This window comes from Diabrotica undecimpunctata, chromosome 6, assembly GCF_040954645.1.
Source record: "Diabrotica undecimpunctata isolate CICGRU chromosome 6, icDiaUnde3, whole genome shotgun sequence".
NCBI lineage: Eukaryota > Metazoa > Arthropoda > Insecta > Coleoptera > Chrysomelidae > Diabrotica > Diabrotica undecimpunctata.
In genome coordinates, this window is record NC_092808.1 from 1,818,209 (window position 1) to 1,837,751 (window position 19,543).

General features: G+C 33.1%; 2 protein-coding genes across 3 annotated transcripts in view; one reads left to right on the top strand and one right to left on the bottom strand.

Annotated features, from left to right (window-relative positions):
* LOC140442989 (solute carrier family 35 member F3) overlaps window positions 1-19,543 on the bottom strand; it is a 185,505-nt gene that overhangs the window by 143,050 nt on the left and 22,912 nt on the right. For both annotated transcript variants that reach the window (XM_072533982.1, XM_072533983.1), the window contains exon 2: window positions 18,349-18,648. In XM_072533982.1, coding sequence (XP_072390083.1) covers window positions 18,349-18,585 — 237 coding nt within the window. In that variant the 5' untranslated portion in view covers window positions 18,586-18,648. The remainder of the gene's footprint in view (window positions 1-18,348; window positions 18,649-19,543) is intronic.
* LOC140442984 (uncharacterized) lies at window positions 1,213-3,382 on the top strand. Its single transcript, XM_072533969.1, is given in 3 exon segments — window positions 1,213-1,374; window positions 1,491-2,340; window positions 2,343-3,382. Coding segments are annotated over 3 exon segments (2,052 nt in total).

A 19,543-nucleotide genomic window follows, 5' to 3' on the forward strand; every position in this document is an offset into this window, starting at 1 on the left:
ACATTAGGGCTCTGTGGCATTCACCATTAATTTAATTCAGGCACACCCACCATTTATTTGAATTTCACTCAAATCATTCCGCTATGAAAGATTTTTCTGTTATAACTGGATATCATTTAGGAAAACTTCTTTTAAATCATTCCGCACATGCCTTATTGCAAAATTTATTTAATTTAGGATTAAATGTATAGTTTTTTCCATTCAAATTATCTAGTATAAAAAATTGACCAATAACAATGATATGGTTCTTCTCTGAGCCTTCTTTCAATAGAATACATGACTCCCTAATCAATCGAATTAGAATTGTCAATCAGTAGTTCCATGGGCTAATGACATCGTTATGCTCTTTAGACGCGAATTATGAATGTTCTTTTGAAAAACACTTTTTTAAAAAGCACAAACATTCAAAATAAAGTTTTATTTACACTAGCAAAGATTTTAGTTACTATTGAAAATATATTATTTAGAATAATATCACACTAATACTAAACTGTCAGGCTTCCAGACTTTAGATACAAATATAACAGATTATTATCACATTAATGTCCGACTAAAAAAGGGTTGTTTTACAATGCTTTATGTATAATCATTACACTTGCTGAATTTGCTGTTTTAGTAAGTCGCAATTGATGTTTCAAGGCTCCGCAATATTTGGTGCTGATAGGCGGTAACTTCTTATTGAATTCGCGTGGTCGAATATACTGGATTCTAGCGGTAATTGTACTATAACTCGCGGTTGAAGTTGTCTAGGACAACTTACGCGTGGTAATTTTAATTATTCTTAGTTATTAGTCGCAGTCTTTGGTTGGACAATTTTTAACTAATTTTTATTTAAACCCTTGTGAAAAGAATGTAAGGCGTATTAGCCAATAGCTTACTTAGGGTAACTTTAACTTGGATAATCATCTTTGACTTTTGATATTTTTAGATATCAAATATATAATTCTCATTCTAAATTTTCACTCTCATTACATCACATCACTTTTTTGTCAAAACGTTTTACAATTGAAGACCTTGGGACCAGAAGGGGGCAAGCCACAATTTCATCAAAATTGAGTTAAAGTAGAAATCGCCCACTTTAAGACCGTATTAATGTCCCGAAGAGAAAATTTTAGCTTTTTTCTTATAGATGGCGCCGCTGTAGTTAAGTCCCGTTGTGTCACCATTACTTTATTTTTCAACATAACGAGACAAGCCACAGTAGCAATCAACATGGCGGCGGAACATTCCCGTGCATGTAAACGGAAAATAGACTTTTCTGAGTTTGATTCTGATCACAGTGACCAAGATCCATTTTTAAATGAAAGCGAAGATGACAAAGACTATACAGTGTCCGGAAATAGCAGCGATTCGGAAAATATCAACTTAAAAATGGTAAGTTTATTAAATATGTGGCTTATTAAATATAAAGGTTTTTTGTGGCTTATCCTGTTCTAAAGGTTTTTTGTGGCTTATCCCTTTTTAGTAAAATACCTATTTTATTGTAAGAGAATGAAGAGGTTTTTACCCCACAGACTTCTCGAGGTGTCTTGCCAACTCCAGAAAAGAAGGCGCCTTCTAGACGGAGACACAAGAATACCCAACGACATAAAAAAGTTAAGCGCAAGACTAAAAGAAATCTAGGTCACGAATATATAAATACAAAAGGGAAGAAAATAGAACCAAAAAAATTAGGTGCGCCTTGCTGTTGCACAGAACAGTGTAGACAGCTTTTGGCAGGTAAGAAAAATGATATATTTAATGCCTTTTGGAACCTGGGTAATTATGACAAGCAAAATATTTACCTCTTCTCAACTATGACAGTAATTCCAAAGAAGAGAAGTTACCCAAAGAAAACAAAAGGAATTCATTCGTCCAGAAATGTATCAGTTAAATATAGAGTCAAAGTAAATGGAGATGAAATTGAAATTTGTAAGAAAGAGTTTCTTGCCATACACAGCATTTCAAAAAAACGTTTTGAAAGACTGGTTCACCAAAATAAAGAAGGTGCGTCTACTCCAAAGTCAGATGAAAGAGGTAAGCATGACAACAACAACAAGAAAATACCAGAAGAACACTGTGAGTATGTTAGACAGCATATTAATTTGATACCAAAATACACAAGCCATTACAGCAGACAAAAAAACCCAACAAAAATCTACCTAGATTCCGATATTTCAATTTCCAGTTTATATCATGATTATTATCTTGAGTGGTGCCGCCAAAATAATTTTGTGGCAGTAACCCAAGACAAATATAGGCGCATATTCTGCTCAGAATTTAATATAGGCTTTAAGTTACCTAAGAGCGATACTTGTAAAGTATGTGATTCAATGAATGGAAAATTAGTAATGAAGTTGACATAGAAATTGCAAATACACTGAAAATTGATTTGGAGTTACATCAAAGACATGCCCAGGCCATGCAGGATCTAATGAAAAAGGACACAGAAGAGGCTAAAGCCACGGGAAATGCAATGGTTATCAGCTTTGACCTACAACAGGCAATGCCAGTGCCAAATTTAACAGTGGGAGCAGCGTTCTATTTGAGAAAGGCATGGGTTTATAACCTCGGCATCCATGACTGTATTAGTGGAAAGGTCTTCATGTACATGTGGCCAGAAAACATTGCCAAGCGAGGTAGCGATGAAATTGCCAGCATTTTATATAAACATTTTCGAACTAATAGACCCACTGCTAATAAACTTATAGTGTATACAGATAACTGCAGCGGCCAAAACAAAAATTGGTCTCTAATTTGTTTATGGCAACAACTTACTATAGAAGGTATTTTCACTTCTATTGAGCACAAATACTTGGTAGTAGGGCATACGAGATTACCATGTGACCGTGACTTCGCAGTAATTGAAAAGTATAAGCGTCATCGATTAAAACAAGTGTATACTCCAGACGATTGGTACGAAGCAGGGAGAAAATGTAAAAGAAAAAACTGCTTTGAGGTAATTGTATTGAAACAATCCGACTTTTTTTCTTTTAAAGAACTCCAAAGCGAAATTACGAAAAAAAGCCATACAGATGACAAGGAAAAAGTTAACTTTTCCAAAATATCAAGCCTCAAGTTTTCATCTGAACAACCTAACATAATGTATATAAAACATCTTATAAATGAAGACTATAAGGCAGTTAATATTGGAAAGAAAGGTATGAGGAAGTCAATTTTACTTTCCAGGGATTTGAAATCAAAATACAGTGAACCTATTCCACTAAATAGAAAAAAAATTGAAAATATATCCCAGCTGTTACAGTTTATTCCACCAGCTTTCCTAAAATTTTATGAAGAAATTGGTGCCTGCCAACAGATTCTACCAGATACTGATAATGAATCACTGGAATATATTGAACATTTCGACGACTTTTCGGATATTGAAAATATTGACAACTGAATATATTATTTCATTGTTGCATTTTATGTTCATTTTTTAGAATATATTTTTTTGTTCAAAAGGGGATAAGCCTCATATTTTTTCAAAAAATGTTCAAAAACTCAAAAACCGTTCAATAAAAATTTTTGTTACTTTTATTGTGTATTTAATAATATATTTCCAAACGATTGTGGACCTTACTTCCGAGAACAATGTAAAATTTGGATTTCAGGATTTGAAAATAAGTTTAAAATGACGTTTTCTCCAAAATAATCTTTTGTGGCATGTCCCCTTCTGGTCCCAAGGTCTTCAATTATATGTGTATGGTATTTAAAACTTCCAGGCAACTTTAACACTTTCGTTTTTTTTACGTAACTTGATGATGTGTTCAAGGAAGGTAAAGCATTCCAAACATTCTATTGTTATGGTGTCAATGATATTATTCGAACTATTGCTTAATTGGATTTATAATCATATCTATATATTGTTTAAAACAAATTATCTATGAAGATTAAGTGGTAGATAGCTATTCCGACTTGAAGACCTTTTCTTTTCTATCGTAGTTGTTTAGAAACATTTTAATCTGAAATTTATACCCTTAAATTAATATGTTTTCCAATTCTAATATTTTCAAATATTAACTAAAGTTTGTTTGAAATATAAACCATGCCACATTCAAAACCAAATATTTCTTTCATCAATTTTCATTCGTATACGTTAGTTTTCCATGGTCAGGCAATTTTTCCGTATAAACGTAGCATTCCAGTCCATGATATTGTTTTATCTGAATTTATGATTACGGCAAAGCAAAACTCCAGGGTAAATATTATATTTTTGATCGCAAATTCAAGGATAACGATTCACGCACCGCGAACAAATCACGCAATTTTTTACCTACATAATGTTAAATAATTTCAATTGATTGGAGTGGGCGATAAACTACATTATAATATATTAAGTACAGACTTTATACAGTTTTTCCTTGTAGAGTTTTTTCCTTATCTTCTTATACATATTCGTCTCTTTATTCTTTCCTTTATGGTTTACATAATTCTTTTTATTTTTTCTATTTTTTATTTTTTGTTTGTGTGTCATGATTGTTCCCTTTAGGTCTACAAAGGGATACTAAGATTAACTAAAAATGTCTGAATAAAATTAGATCTACGGATGGTACATTAATAGTGACAGAAAATAAGAAATATCTAATCTTCATCTAAAATCTCTGGTTTTACTTTTTCCTGGGTGTCAATTTCTTTTAGTAGTCTTATATCTATCTTGGGCCTCATTTTCTTATGAATAATTTTGAGCCTAAGTTGATATTTGCAACCAACAGGCTATGATCTGAGAAGACATCTGCGTCTGGATATGTTTTTGTTGAGGTGATGGAATTTCTAAATGTTTATGTTGATAAAATCAATTTGGTTTCTTATGATTTCCCCTGGGGTATCACTGGGTGCTTTCCATATATAAAGTCTTCTTGGATGTAATTTAAAAAAATGTATTTGTTACAACCATTTCCGTCCCTTGGCATAATTGGATTAGTCTTTCTCCTCTTTCGTTTCTTACGTCAAGACCATATGACCCCACGACATTTTCGACTGTGCCTTGTTCTATTTTGGCATTGAAATCGCCCATAATAATAGTAAGTTCATGTTTTTTGGTCAGTTTTAGAGAGTCTTCTAGAGTCTGATATACATTTTCTATTTCTTCTTCAGTGGACTCTGATGTCGGCGCGTAGACCTGAATGATGTTTAAATTAGAGGGACTTAAGTTAATTTTCAATAGCACAACTCTGTCTAATATGGGCGTAAATTCTATTACTGCTTTAGCTATTTCCCTTTTTACTATTATCGCTACAATCGAGAATAGATGTGAACTATTCCAGATTATTCTAGTAAATAGGGACTCATATCTATAATCTTCGCTGATATTAGTTTAGTTAGTTGATAAGATATCATCAAACTGTAAGCTTATAAATAAATATATTTACATAAATTAGAATCTTTCTTTGTACTATTAAACACGTTACAATACAAATATCCTTGGTGTGTTACTCGATAATTAGCAAAATACATCGTTACATGTATATATCCAATACCCATCCCTGACATGGAGAAGATAAGTAAAGATCTCTTCTTCTTCTTAGAGTGCCGTCTCCCTACAGAGGTTGGCAATCATAATGGCTATTTTTATTTTTGAGCTTGCTACTCTAAACAAAATCAATCGATCTGCATTGATACCAATCACGTAGATTCTTCAACCATGAGTTCTGCCTTCGGCCAACAGGTCTTCTTCCTTGAATCTTTCCCTGTATTATGAGTCTCAAAATTTTACATTTTGGTCCCCTCATCACGTAGCCTATGTATTCCAGTTTTCTGGTTTGTATGGTGGTAATTAGTTCTGTTTTTTTACCAACTCTCTCCATTACTTCTTTATTTGTATCTATCAGTCCATGATATTTTTAATACTCTGCGGTATAACCAGAGTTCGAAAGCCTCGATTCTTTTTAAATTGCATTTTTTTAATATCCAAGTCTCAGCTCCATATAATAATATTGAAAATATATAACAGCGAATGGTACGTAGTCTGATCTCCAAATTTAGATTTTTGCACGCTAGGAGTGGCTTTATTCGTATAAATGCTGATCTGGCAATCTCTATTCGCCTGTTTATTTCTGCATTATGATCATTGGTTTTATTGATCAAAGTTCCCAAGTACTGATATTTTTCTACTTGTTCTATCACGTTACCATTGATTGTCAATTCATGTTTCATTTTGTGGTCTTTTTGTAATTAGCATGTACTTCGTTTTTTAGCGTTTATAGTAATTCCCATCTCAGCACTATTCATACTTAAGCTTTCGATAAGATGTTGTACATCTTTTATACTCGTTGCTATGATCACGGTGTCGTCTGCATATCGTAAGTTGTTAATTAATTTTCCGTTAACTGTAACTCCCGCTTTGATATTATTGAGCGTGTTTTGGAAAATTTCTTCAGAATATAAGTTAAGCAAAAGTGGCGATAAAACACATCCCTGTCTAACTCCTTTACAGATCTTCATTTCTTCTGAGTGTTGCCCATCAATTTGAACTATGGCACTTTCGTTCCACTATAATGTTTGCACTATATTTATAATTTTACTGTCAATGCGCTTGTTCATAAGTATTGATATTAGTTTTTCATGTCTCACTTTATCGAAAGCTTTTTCGTAATCAACAAAGCACAAGTGTAAATCAACATTTACATCCCGACATCGCTGAATCAATATGTTGATGGTAAATAGTCCTTCTCGAGTACCCATTCCATTTCGGAACCCGAGCTGCGTCTCGCTAATATCCTCCTCTAGCCTTTCGTATATTCTCTTATGTATTACTTTTAGCAGTACTTTTAATGACTCATGAGGCTCAGTGTTCAATAATCAGAGACCTCTTTTGCTGCTTGTTTTTTAGGAATGGTTATAAATGCTGACTTCAGCCACTCTTGTGGTATTATTCCCGTATTGTACACCGCGTTGAATAAATTTGCCAATACTTCCAAGTTATCCTCTTCCACTAGTTTTAACATGTTCTACTGGTATTTCATCTAATCCAGCTGCCTTATTGTCTTTAGAGTTTTTGATAGCATATTTGATTTTATCTATCGTGATCTTCTGTCTCTCTAAAGGATTTAATTCTTGTATTTTCTGCATTTCACCTCTTTCATCTTGGAAAATTTCTCTGGTAAATCTTTTAGTAGTACTCCTTTTTTGTCTTTTATGTGTCCTTGCTGTCTATTTCGACCCATTCCAGTCACTTCTCTTATTTTTTGTGCATATTTCTCATATCATATTTTGTTTCTAGTTCTTCTATTTCTTTACATTGTTTCATCAAATAGATTTCCTTAGCTGTTTTGATTTTTTTCTTAATTATTCGTTGTATTTCTTTATACTTCTGTAGATCGTTTTCTTTATATTTCCTTCTTTCTTCCATTTGTAATAGTATTTCTTCTGTCATCCATTCTGACCTCTGTTTCAGGATAAGTTTTAACTGAGGTTATAAAGTTTTTATATCTGCTATTTACGAGTATAAAGTCTATCTGGTTTCTGACAATGTGGTTTTCTGTATGTGAAGGAGACGTCGATGTATATAGTCTTCTCTTAGGAAGCTGAAACCAAGTATTGGCAATTACGATATTCTTTTCTTGGCAGAATTCTATGAGCATTTCTCCTCTCTCGTTTCTAGTTCCTAATCCGAACTGTTCAACTATATTTTCAACTGTACCTACTCCAATTTTTGCATTAAAGTCTCCTAAACTGTAAGAAATATCTCTAGATTTTGTTAAATTGATTGCATTGTGCAATTCTGAATAAAACTTTTCGATATTATCTTCGGTCTTATCAGCTGTGGGAGCATAGACTTGGATCATATTAATATTACAGTTCCGTGCTTGAATGCTTAGCATTATTATTCTTTCTGAGATTTGAATCACACCTAGCACTGATTTTCTAATAGTTTTGCTTATGATGAAAGCTACTCCGTATCGATGATCAGTTTTGTCTCCTCCAGTGTAATACATATTGTGGTTATTTATTGATATCTCTCCATTTCCTGACCATTGTACATCGCTAACCCCAAGCAGATCTATATTTAGTCTCTCTTTCTCTTTAATAACATTATGTAGTTTTCCAGGCTGATACATACTTCTTACATTTCAGGTAGCTATTTTTATTTGAGAGGGTTGAGTATTTTTTGTTGGTTTTTTTTGTGCAAGGGTCTCTACTGCTCTATAAATATCTCACTTTTTTAATACATTTTAAAATACGGTTTTACGCCTTAGGTTTATTTTTTTTTTAATTATTGATTAATTAAATTACATGTACATACTGCTCTGTAGAAAAATATAATTCTCGCCCATTTCCTTCCGTCTTACGTCAAATATTTTAACTTCATCTGTTATTATGGTGTCCACGAAACAATATATCATCGATAATGTTTAAGACCAACAAACTAATACGTGGGGTAAATATACAACTCCAAATCAATATTTCTCTGTGTGTATCTACAACATACCCTTCTATTAGATAATCTCTATTGAATTGAAGGATTGTCAGTCGCAATGAAGGGCACAAAATTGACCGTGAATACATTAAATCACGTGGTTTCTATGTAGTTTAACCTTGTTATTTATAGAAAATCGAAGGCCAGAAAATTGAAAAATTGTATCTAGTTAAAAGTGTCTGCACAATCCATTAATGAATATATATAGAATATAAGTTCAATTTAGAATTTGTACATGAAACGTCCGTACTTTATATGCTGCTGGAAAACTGAGTAATGCTGTAAATGAAATAGTTGGCTTAATACTAGACTATTCACTTAAGTGATGGATTCGACGCTTACTTGATGGAATTTTATTTTCTATAACAATAAAACACTGAAAACTTTTGTTTTCAACACATCTACAAAATTTATTTTAAATTAAAAATTAATGGGAAATCCCAGTAGTTGGCTGTATACCATCGTTTAAAAAACTGATACAGAAGTAAAACACTTCACATTTGTATTTAGGTATAAAACATATTAAAACTTAAAAACGTATCGTCAAAATTTATACAGTAGCATAACGTGACGTTTTCGATCTAGATCAGATAATGCTCAGTGTGGACAGATTCGTACGTAGTTATGAGGTTCGAATCGTTTTATAATGCCCCTTTGTCCGCTTCTTGTCGATCGACGATGATAAATATAATAAAAAGTTGAAGTTGTGGAGTAAAAGTGCTGGTTTTATTGACAGCTACTACAAATTATACTATATGATGATGTTAAGGTAACTCTTTATAATAGACTGTGCTCACATGAGCTCTTTCTTTCTTTCTTTCTTTCTCCCCTTCCTTTTACCCTATCAGGGTGTCGGATTTGGGCTAGCTATTTTAATTTCCATTTACCCACTTCTTCCATTCTTTTCTGTTTCCTGCCATTATTTTCAATTCCTCGAGTGATTTTTGTTTAAGTTTTCCCGCCTCTACTACTTGGTCGCTGTATCCGCTGTATACCCGCTGTATCCATTTTTTTCTTGGTCTGCCTCTTTTTATTTTTCCGATGTTTTTTGCTTCATAAATTTTTTTTGTTATTCTATTGGATTGCATCCTCATCAGATGCCCATACCAGTTCATTTGTCTCTTTGCTATTTTGTTCATTATCGGTTCCTGGTTAGCCATTCTCCTAATAGTCTCGTTGCTTAATCTATTCCATTTTGTCTTTCCAACTATCCTTCTTAGATGTCTCATCTCCATTGCGTTTATCCTGGTCTTATGTTTTTCCAGAATTGTCCAGTTTTCACTTGCATAGAGCACAGTCGGTATCACTATTGTGTTATATATTTTTATTCTTGTTTCTCGTGCAAGTTCTCTTTTTCCCATTATTGGGGCTAACGCATAATATAACTTGTTTGATTTCTTTGTTCTATTTGTTATTTCCCGGTCTATTTTTCCGTCATTAGTTATTATACTTCCCAGGTATTCGTTAGTTGTTACTATTTCCAATTCTGAGTTTTTACATTTTATCTTTATTTGATTATCTTCCTTATCTCCTTTGCCGCTGATTATCATTATCTTACTTTTTTCCTCGTTTATCTCCATTTTAAGTTCTTCTATTTGTTCTACCCATATATCCATTAGTTTCTGCATTTTATTCTCGGAATCTGCTATTAGCACTATGTCGTCTGCATACATTAAGGACTCTATTGTTACCGGTTGTAATCTGCGGTAACCTATTATTGTCTGTACTTGATTAGTTCTGACTCTAGTGTTTCTTATTAATTCGTTTATTACTATTATAAATAGCAAAGGGCTGAGACTATCACCTTGTTTAATACCTCTCTTCCAATTAAATGCTTCCGATCTTTCCCCTGTTATTTGTACCCTTCCTTTTACCTTTTACCTCTTTGTAAGGCTCTTCCCCAATTTATAATCTCACAAATAATTCATACCTCACCACAGAGGTTATTGCTTCTATCCTACTAACTAACTTTGAACTATTAGCTTACATTACAATTTAATCTAGGCCATCATTGCAACACTTAGGAAGTTCAATTAGAGAAAATATATTATTCGACAATTCATTAACCGGTGAATGAAGTTTAATTATTAAAATATTACTCGATATCATTTTCACAATGTTTGAATTATACACGGTGAAACTATAACATATTAAGAAGTTAAGAATAATGTGAGATTACAAATTAAGGGATTAATTTGTGATTAAACATATTGGCCACTATATAAAGAAACAGACGACCAATAGAAAATATTTAAACACATATAAAATGTAAAATAATGATACAACCATAATCATAACACTAATTCACTCGGTTTTTGAATTATTATCTCACCCGAGCAGTGCTACCTATCTTATTCAACGCGGAACAGTTCAGTGATAGTCATGTTATACCACTTTCGTAAATTTTGAAGCCAGGAAATGCGTCTTCTACCCGGTCCTCTCTTACCATTGACCTTCCCTTAGAGAATCAGCTGGAGAAGGCCGTAACGTTCTTGATTTCTCATTACATGTCCTAGATATTCCAACTTTTTAGTTTTGACGGTCATGAGAATTTCACATTCTTTCCCCATTCTACGCAGGACCTCCACATTAGTAACTCTGTCAACCCAGGATATACGTAAGATGCGCCTATAACACCACATTTCGAAAGCTTCGAGCCGATTTATAGATGCAACAGTCAGTGTCCACGCTTCCATTCCGTAGAGCAGAACTGTGAATATGTAGCAGTTTAATAGACGGCATTTTGTTTTTAATGATATGTCTCGACTGTTGAAAATGGTTCTCATTCTAACGAATGCTGCTTTTGCTTTTATTATTCGCTGTTTAATTTTTGTTGACTGGTCCCATTGGCTATTTAAATTGGTGCCTAGATATGTATCTTGCTCGACTCTTTGGATATTCTGTTGGTTGATTGTAAGTTGAGCGTTTAGTATTGGTTTTTTACTAATTGTCATAAATTTGGTTTTCTTTATGTTAAGAGCTAGTCCGTATCTGTTGCTGACTTCTGTTATGCGATTTGTTAATATCTGTAAGTCATTCAGATTATCGGCAAAAACTATAGTGTCATCTGCATATCTAATGTTATTCAACCCTTCACCGTTTATTAGTATTCCTTTCGCACAATCGTCTAAAGCTTCCTTAAATACCCATTCAGAATAAATATTGAACAACAATGGAGACAAAATACAGCCCTGTCGTACTCCACGTTCTATTGCAATTTTATCAGTTAACTGGTCTTCTATTTTGATTTTGGCCGTTTGATTGTAGTAAATGTTTCTGATAATTCTAAGATCTTTGTTGTCAATTCCAATTTCTTGCATTAGAGTCAATAATTTGTTGTTTTACTCTGGCAAATGCCTTCTGGTAATCTATAAAGCATACGTATATGTCACAATTCACATCCCTGCAGGGATGTTATAGTGCTACCTATAACTTTATTATTTAGAATTTATGTTTCAGCTAAACTATCTAATTCAAATCTAATCTCATTAAGTGAAACTGATCTAGGAGGGACTTTCTTTAAAGTTTTACTTAAGTTTGGTTGTGATACCGTATGTGTTCGAGGCCCTGGACGAGGTTGTATGCAAAAACCTTGATGCCTTTGTTTTTTGGCTCTCTTGGAGTTTCGAATATATCTGACCTTTATTTTCATACGTCACTTAAAATTAGTGTAAGTTATTGTAATCTACTGCAAGTAGATTCCTTGGGACCAACAACGAGCGCACAACACTACCTCTTCTTTTTCTAGGTTTGTGTCTCTTTGAAATTTCTTCTCTAATTGCAGCATTCTCGCATATGCTTGCTGTTTTGAGTCCCCCTAATAGGCTTCTATTGTATTAGAATTGAAGGGTATTTTAACTTCAAATCTTCCTTCATTATCCCCTTTTACTGTTCTTTTATAATATCCTTCACACTCTTTTTCTTCTACTGAAAGAGTATTGCTTTGATCTACTTCTTCTAACTCCCAGTATTTTTTTATATCTTTATTGATCTGTCGTCTAGATGTCATGCTGAGTACTTGTATATTAGGGATATTCTCTTGCTGTGCTATCCCTGACATTATCCAACCTAATTTTGTATTTTGGGTGAGCAAATCATCTTTTGTTCGATCTCCTCCGTCCAGTAATATCAAACTATATTCTTTAGCTCCTAATAGAATATCTATTGAACCTGTTTTAATAAAATTTGGATCCGCCAGGACTAAGTTCCTATGGTTCCTTTCTTTCATCTGTATCTCCTTCTTCGGTAGATTTTTTGTTATTTTTCGTAGTACAAGTGCTTCGATGAGAATATTTGAGCGCAAAATACTAAGGAAGATATTTGGACCAACCCAATGCAGCGATAGTTCGTGGAGAATTAAAATGAACCACGAGCTGGATGAACTAATGCAGAGCGCAGATATTGTCAGATTTGTAAAATCACAAAGACTAAACTGGCTTGGTCACCTACAAAGAATGCCAGATAATCGAGCTGTAAAAGTAGTCCAGAGATGGAAGCCCCAAGGAAGCAGAACAAGAGGAAGGCCCCGTAAAAGATGGATAGACGATGTAGAGAGAGACCTTAAAACCATGAACATCAGGCAGTGGCGAAGGAAAGTATCCGACAGGACAGAATGGAAGAACATTGTTAAGCAGGCCAAGACTCACAAAGGGTTGTAGCGCCATTAGAAAAAGAAGAAGAAGACAAGTGCTTCGATCTTCATTTGAAATTCATTTTCGAAATTTGCCTGTAAGTTTAATGTTATGCTCCATTTCGACATCCTTTGGTCTTCATTGCCAATTCCAGATATTTATTTTAGCGTGAACAGCCTTTCTTTTTATTCGGACCGTTAACGCTGTCTTTTTGAATTAAATTTCCTGTCACTTCAGCCAGTTGCTCTGAGTCGTTTTAACTGACAAGAACCACGTGTTCAAGTCGAGCAAAGAAACATGTTGCTCTTTAAGTATTCAATTTTTATTCAATGTCATCGACTTAGTTAGAATTTAAAATTGGAACAATGTAAAACCATATATTTATGTCACAGCTACAATTTTAGTGTTAGCTTCAATTACAAAGAAGGCACTGAAGATGATCTGATCTAGATCAAAAACGTCACGTTATGCTACTGTATAAATTTTGACGACATTTAAAAGTTTTAATATGTTTTATACCTAAATACAAATGTGAAGTGTTTTACTTCTGTATCAGTTTTCTATTTTAAATTATTATCACTACAGCTGTTTCGGCCAGAATGTCTTTCTCAAGTGATCTATTTTTGGTATGAGTTTACAATTTATAGTCTTTACTCAGAATTATGTTGGTTGAGAGCTCCACCAGTACCATCCATACTAGAGACCCAGAGTTGGACAATTTTGTTTATAAAATATGTGGTTGAAAGCTCGAATATATAATTTTTACAAGTAACAGGCAGATATCGAGCAGTTTTTTTGCTCTCAGAGAATTTTCAGGGGCATGAAGCAGATGTAAAAAACTACAATTAACGTCATTATCAATGACAAATCGTACATTTTTGGAAAGGAGATATACAAAATTCCAAAAATTAAGTTATTTAGCTGCTTTTGAGTGCTTTTATAATCCAGAATAAAAAGATAATGAAAAATAGACTGTAAATTATTGTTAAACTTAATAACAAAGAAAGTGCCTAAAAGATATTGAGTATGATGTCCCTCACGGTACTATTTTTGGTGCTTTTTACACATGTAGTTTTTGGGAAAATCTTAAAACTTCCGTAGGAAAAGAGACTGAGAGGATTCAATCTAGAATGGAAAAATATGAAATTACTGACATGTAATGTTGAAAGACATATTTTATAGCATTTTCAACAGGGCCACTCTGTGCTGGAGTGCAAGGGGTGCAAGGGGTGCGTGGCACCCGGGCGGTGGCGCTCGCTTGGAGGATGCAAAATTTACCGAAAAATATAAAAATGTAAATATCAAAAAAATAAAATCAAAACGCCAAGCAAGCAAAGTGCAAAAAAAATAACTCGCCAAATAGTTGCCATTAAGAAGATAGAGCGACCTTTGCATAAAATACATTAGTTTAATAAAAACAATAGTACCAAAATTGTGCGTACCTGGCGCTGACCGATGTTTTCGGGATTTCCCGATGATGTAAGTGGAGAGCAATTTAAAGATTTAGCATATTGGCCAGAAATATTGACAGATACTGTTGGACTAATAATTTTAGACATAGGTCCAGTACAATTAAAATATTATTTAATATTAAATATTTATTTAATTTTATATAAAAATATGATGGGCTAGGGCTAAAGAGGTATCGGAATATTTTACAAATATGGAATGTTCATAAATACGGTTTTGGATTCGTTGGTTTGTCTGTCCTATGTATGTATGTAGACAACTGGAACAAGGTATCTCGTAGACACCATGGTCTTCATTTGGGAATTTGGTCTTTTACAGACCTGACGAGACTGGACAACTTGGAGTAAGTAGTGAAGATGGTTTTGGTGTTAAGAGGGTTAAGAGTTCTACTGATTTTTTCAGTGATACATTTAATAAAAGATAGAAAAATTTTGGTTTGATCTTTGTTTGAGAAAGGTTTCTGTTTTGGAAAGAATGGTGTTTAAACGTTTTTGACTACTCCTATTGATTTGGTTTTTGTGGTAGCCGTTTTGTAAGAGTATTTACCTTATTGATTTGATTTGTCATCGCAAAGCCTTATGAAACGGGAAGCAAGAGTTTTGATAACTGAATTAAGTTGGACGGGACGATGATGTTAACTGGGCATAAAGATATAGGTTTGTATGGGTGGTTTTCCCATACACTTAATAGAAAAAACTGTGAGGTGTGTCTTTCTGAATAAGAATATCAAGGAATGGTAAAGACGCTTCAGAATCATTTTCAATCGTGAACTGAATACGTGGGAGAGGAAGAAATCTAATGTGATTGTACTATGGGGCCAAATAACAAAGGTGTCATCAACGTACCGTAACCAGCTGGTGGAATGTTTTTGAACATATTATGTGTATTTGTAATAACTAGACTTCGGCAAATATGCATATTGCATATTTTGCATATTGTGCATATTTTATGCTAATATTTCATATTTTGGCATATTTGTATAAAAGTTTGCATAAAGTGCATAAAAGTTCAGATTTTTATACTGTATTTGAAAATTTTTAAACATACCAATTTATTTCAATTCTTGTATAAAATTTTGTAGTCATTTTAAGCAAGAAATGATCTAAGTACGTAATCTCTACAGGTACAAAACATTTACAATTTCAAAGAAGATCAATTTAAGTAGCCCTCAACATTCTTAGAAAGTCTCGGTCACTGAGGCATTCAGTTATTGGATAATCGCTAAGGGTTCGCTCATTTGCATTTTATGATCTAATCCCAAAATCTATCTACAATTTATTGTATCTTAACAGCAGGTAAACGGCTAATAGTTTTGTTCCTAATTTAGGGATTTTCCAAAATCTCCCAGTTTATTGAATTAGGTACCTAAACATTTCTAATTTGATGCTCAGATTTGTAAATCATTTTTGTTTTGATATTCAAAGCGTAAACACTCGTTGTGCGTAACAAAAAGGAAGATTGTGATTTTATAATGCCTAAAACAACCAGTGCTTCAACTTGGATTAAACCTTATAAAGAGCTGTCTATGGATATGGGAAAAATCTACTGTTCAGTCTGTGGCAAAATTGTAAGTATCTAATATTTTCTATTAAATATCTAATATTTCATACATACAGGGTGTTTCCAAATGACACTTACAACGTTTGACTGTAGATACTTCTCGAAAAATTGAACAAAACGATATAGTTAATGAGGGGTCAAACTTATTTACTTTTCGAGATAAAGGGTGTTAAAATTAAAAAAAATTAAATTCTTTTAGTTAATAACAACAATAACTTTAAAACCAATAAACGTATTTACTTGAAATTTAGTACTCGTAGGTTGTTTTTAAATGAAAAATAGCTTCCTTTAGTGAGAAAAAATTGTCCATGGTACAATACAATGGTGTGTATTTAGAAAAATTTTTCACCTTTACTTTTTTTTATGAAGTCAGCTATTCTAAAACACAATTATTTTTATTGTAATTGAATTAACAAAAAAAAAACTTTTGTTGAATTTTAAAATAAGTTATATGATGTACTAATGGTTAGTAACAAAAACTGATTTGTGGATTAATACTGCATTTAAAACACTTAGCGAGTGTTTTTTTTCCAAACCAGTTATTTGATTAACCAAAAAAACCTTGTATATTTTTATATTTTAAAGGTTGGGTTAAAATAAAGGTTTTTATTTTTATTTATAGATAGCATGTGAGAAGAAATTTCAGATAGACCAACATGTGAGAACTGCTTCACACATTGCAAAAAAAGAAAAAATAGGAGGAAAACATCAAACTTCAATGGCTAAATGTTTCCAATCTACTTCAAAAAAATTAGATGAGCAAGAAACTTTTAATGAAGACTTGTGTCGCGCATTAGTGTCTGCAAACATACCGCTTTTAAAATTAGCAAATGTAAATTTTAGTTCGTTTCTAAAAAAATATTGCAAACTTAATGTTCCAAGTGATCGGTCTCTAAGAAGAAATAATGTGAACGGGCTATACTCGTCGGTGTTAATTAATATTAAGGAAGAAATTACAGATAATTATTTTTACATATCTGTAGACGAAACCACTGATTCCTCAGGAAAGTATATTGCTCATTTATTGATTGGTGTTCTTAAAGAAGATACCTTACCAAAATCTCATCTTATTTCATGCCAGCAACTTGAGAAAACAAATGCTTTAACAATTTCGCGTTTTATACAAGAAACATTAGCAACTTTTTTTCTTCCGACAACTATTCCTTCTAATAAATTACTGCTTATTTTATCGGATGCTGCTCCTTATATGGTGAAAGCAGGACAAAATTTAAAAATATTTTTCCCAGATTTAATACATGTTACTTGTGTAGCGCATGGATTAAACAGAGTTGCAGAGGAAATACGAAAAAAGTTTCCTCTTGTAAATACCATGATATCCAGTGTCAAAAAAGTATTTCCTAAATCTCCTATAAGAATTCAACTTTATAAAGAAATGCTACCTAACATTCCTCTTCCACCACAACCTATTTTAACGCGATGGGGAACATGGTTAGAAGCAGCTAATTTTTATGCAGATCATTTTGTTAAAATAAAGAACATAATTGATACGTTAACAGATGAAAGTTCCCAATCTCTTTTGGATTCTAAACAAACTTTTCAGAGTAACTTGCTTCAACAAGAACTTTCATTTATAAAATCAAATTTTAGTTTTGTTCAAAAAACAATTACTCAGTTAGAATCACCAAAACTGTCATTGTTCGAAAGTACAGCATTAATAAAAGAATTTGCGTCATGTTGTCGGAACGTTAGAGGTAATATTGGAAAAGATATTTTAAAAAAATTTGAAGCTACTATGGAAAAAAATAAAGGTTACCATATTCTTTCTGAAGTAGTCAGTGTTCTAGCTGGAAATATTTCGGAAACCATTAATTTAGAACCAAATGTTTTGGTTAGTTTGAAAAATGCTCCCGTTACATCAGTTGATGTTGAACGAAATTTTTCCATATATAAATATATGTACTCAGACAGAAGCCACAAGTTTTTGTTAGAAAATTTTGAACACCACTTGGTCATTTATTGTTACCATAATTCTAAATAAGTTTATTCATACTTAAAAATGATGTAGTTACTTAAAATAAATGTAAATCTTAATGAATAGTAGGAAATATTAAGTTATGTACACTTTTTTTTTTAAATAAAATTGTTACTATTTTACGATTTTTTTATTTATTTGTATGCATATTTTGTAAAATATTTGCATATTTTCGGGTAAACACGTGCATATTTATGCGCATATTTTCTACATTTTTATTTGCATATTTGCCGAAGTCTAGTAATAACTTTTTTATCAGCAATCATTTATATGCAACATTAGAAAATTATTCTTACCTTCCTGGCCGACTTTGAGCACAACGACGTTGAACAGGATTTCAGCTTCCCAGCTATGCCGCATGGTGGAGCAGGTGAGAGCAGCTCCCCTGCACACTGCGACTCCTGTTGACTGCTAACAGAATCGGCGTGCGCAAACGGACCATTTGCTACACCTTCCTCTGTTACGACGACACTTGGAGCTCTGTTTCGGCCACGAGGATTGAAGATGGTCGGGATATCCCCGTCGCGGGTCATCGCAGTGCTAAAACATTGCTGTTGATGAGGTTGGAGTTTGGTCGACAAAGATGAGACGAGAATCTGCAACAACATAGATATTTTTTGTTAGTTTTTTGGTAGTATTCTCTTTAGTATAGTAGTGAATTTTTATGGTATTTAAAATGAGGGTATCTGTAATATTAAGTTTTTGTTTGTTGGATTGCATGAGAGAGAAGAGTTAATTATTTTTTAAAACATTTAGGAAATAAACTACAATAAAGTTTGGTCTTTGAGTTACAGAAATTTAGATATCACCTTGTGGTCTTGGCAGAATTTAAGGAATGTGAAAACTATAGAGGAATTAGTATAATATCGTCGGTAGGTAGACTTTACGGGAAAAGTAATAAGGAAAAACTAGAAACTGAAATAATAGGAAAAATTGGAGAAGACCAAGCAGGGTTCACAGTAGGAAAATCATGCCTAGATCATACGTACACATTAGAACAACTGATAGAGAAGAAAATGGCAAAAGGTAGACCGGTCCATCTGGCCTTTGTTGATCTAAAGAAAGCATATGACTCAATACCTAGAGTCAAATTATGGGAAGCAATGAATGATCTCGGAATCCGACAAACACTAATAAAAGCAGTTAAAGCACTATACAAAGAAAACAAAATAGCTATTAAATGTGGAAATAAAGCCTACAATCCATTTAAGACGACAAAAGGACTTCTACAAGGCTGTGCTACGTCCCCTACTCTGTTTAAAATATTCTTGGAAAAGACACTCAAACCATGGAGGAGAAAGTGTAAAGGAATGGGCATACCAGTAAGAGACGAATACCTATACACCTTAAGTTTTGCCGACGATCAAGTAGTCATCGCACAAGATGAAGAAGATATCAGCTTTATGCTCAGAAAACTAGAAGAGGAATATAAAAACAACGGAATGGAAATAAACTTAGAGAAAACCGAATACCTAACAACAGAAAACAAGG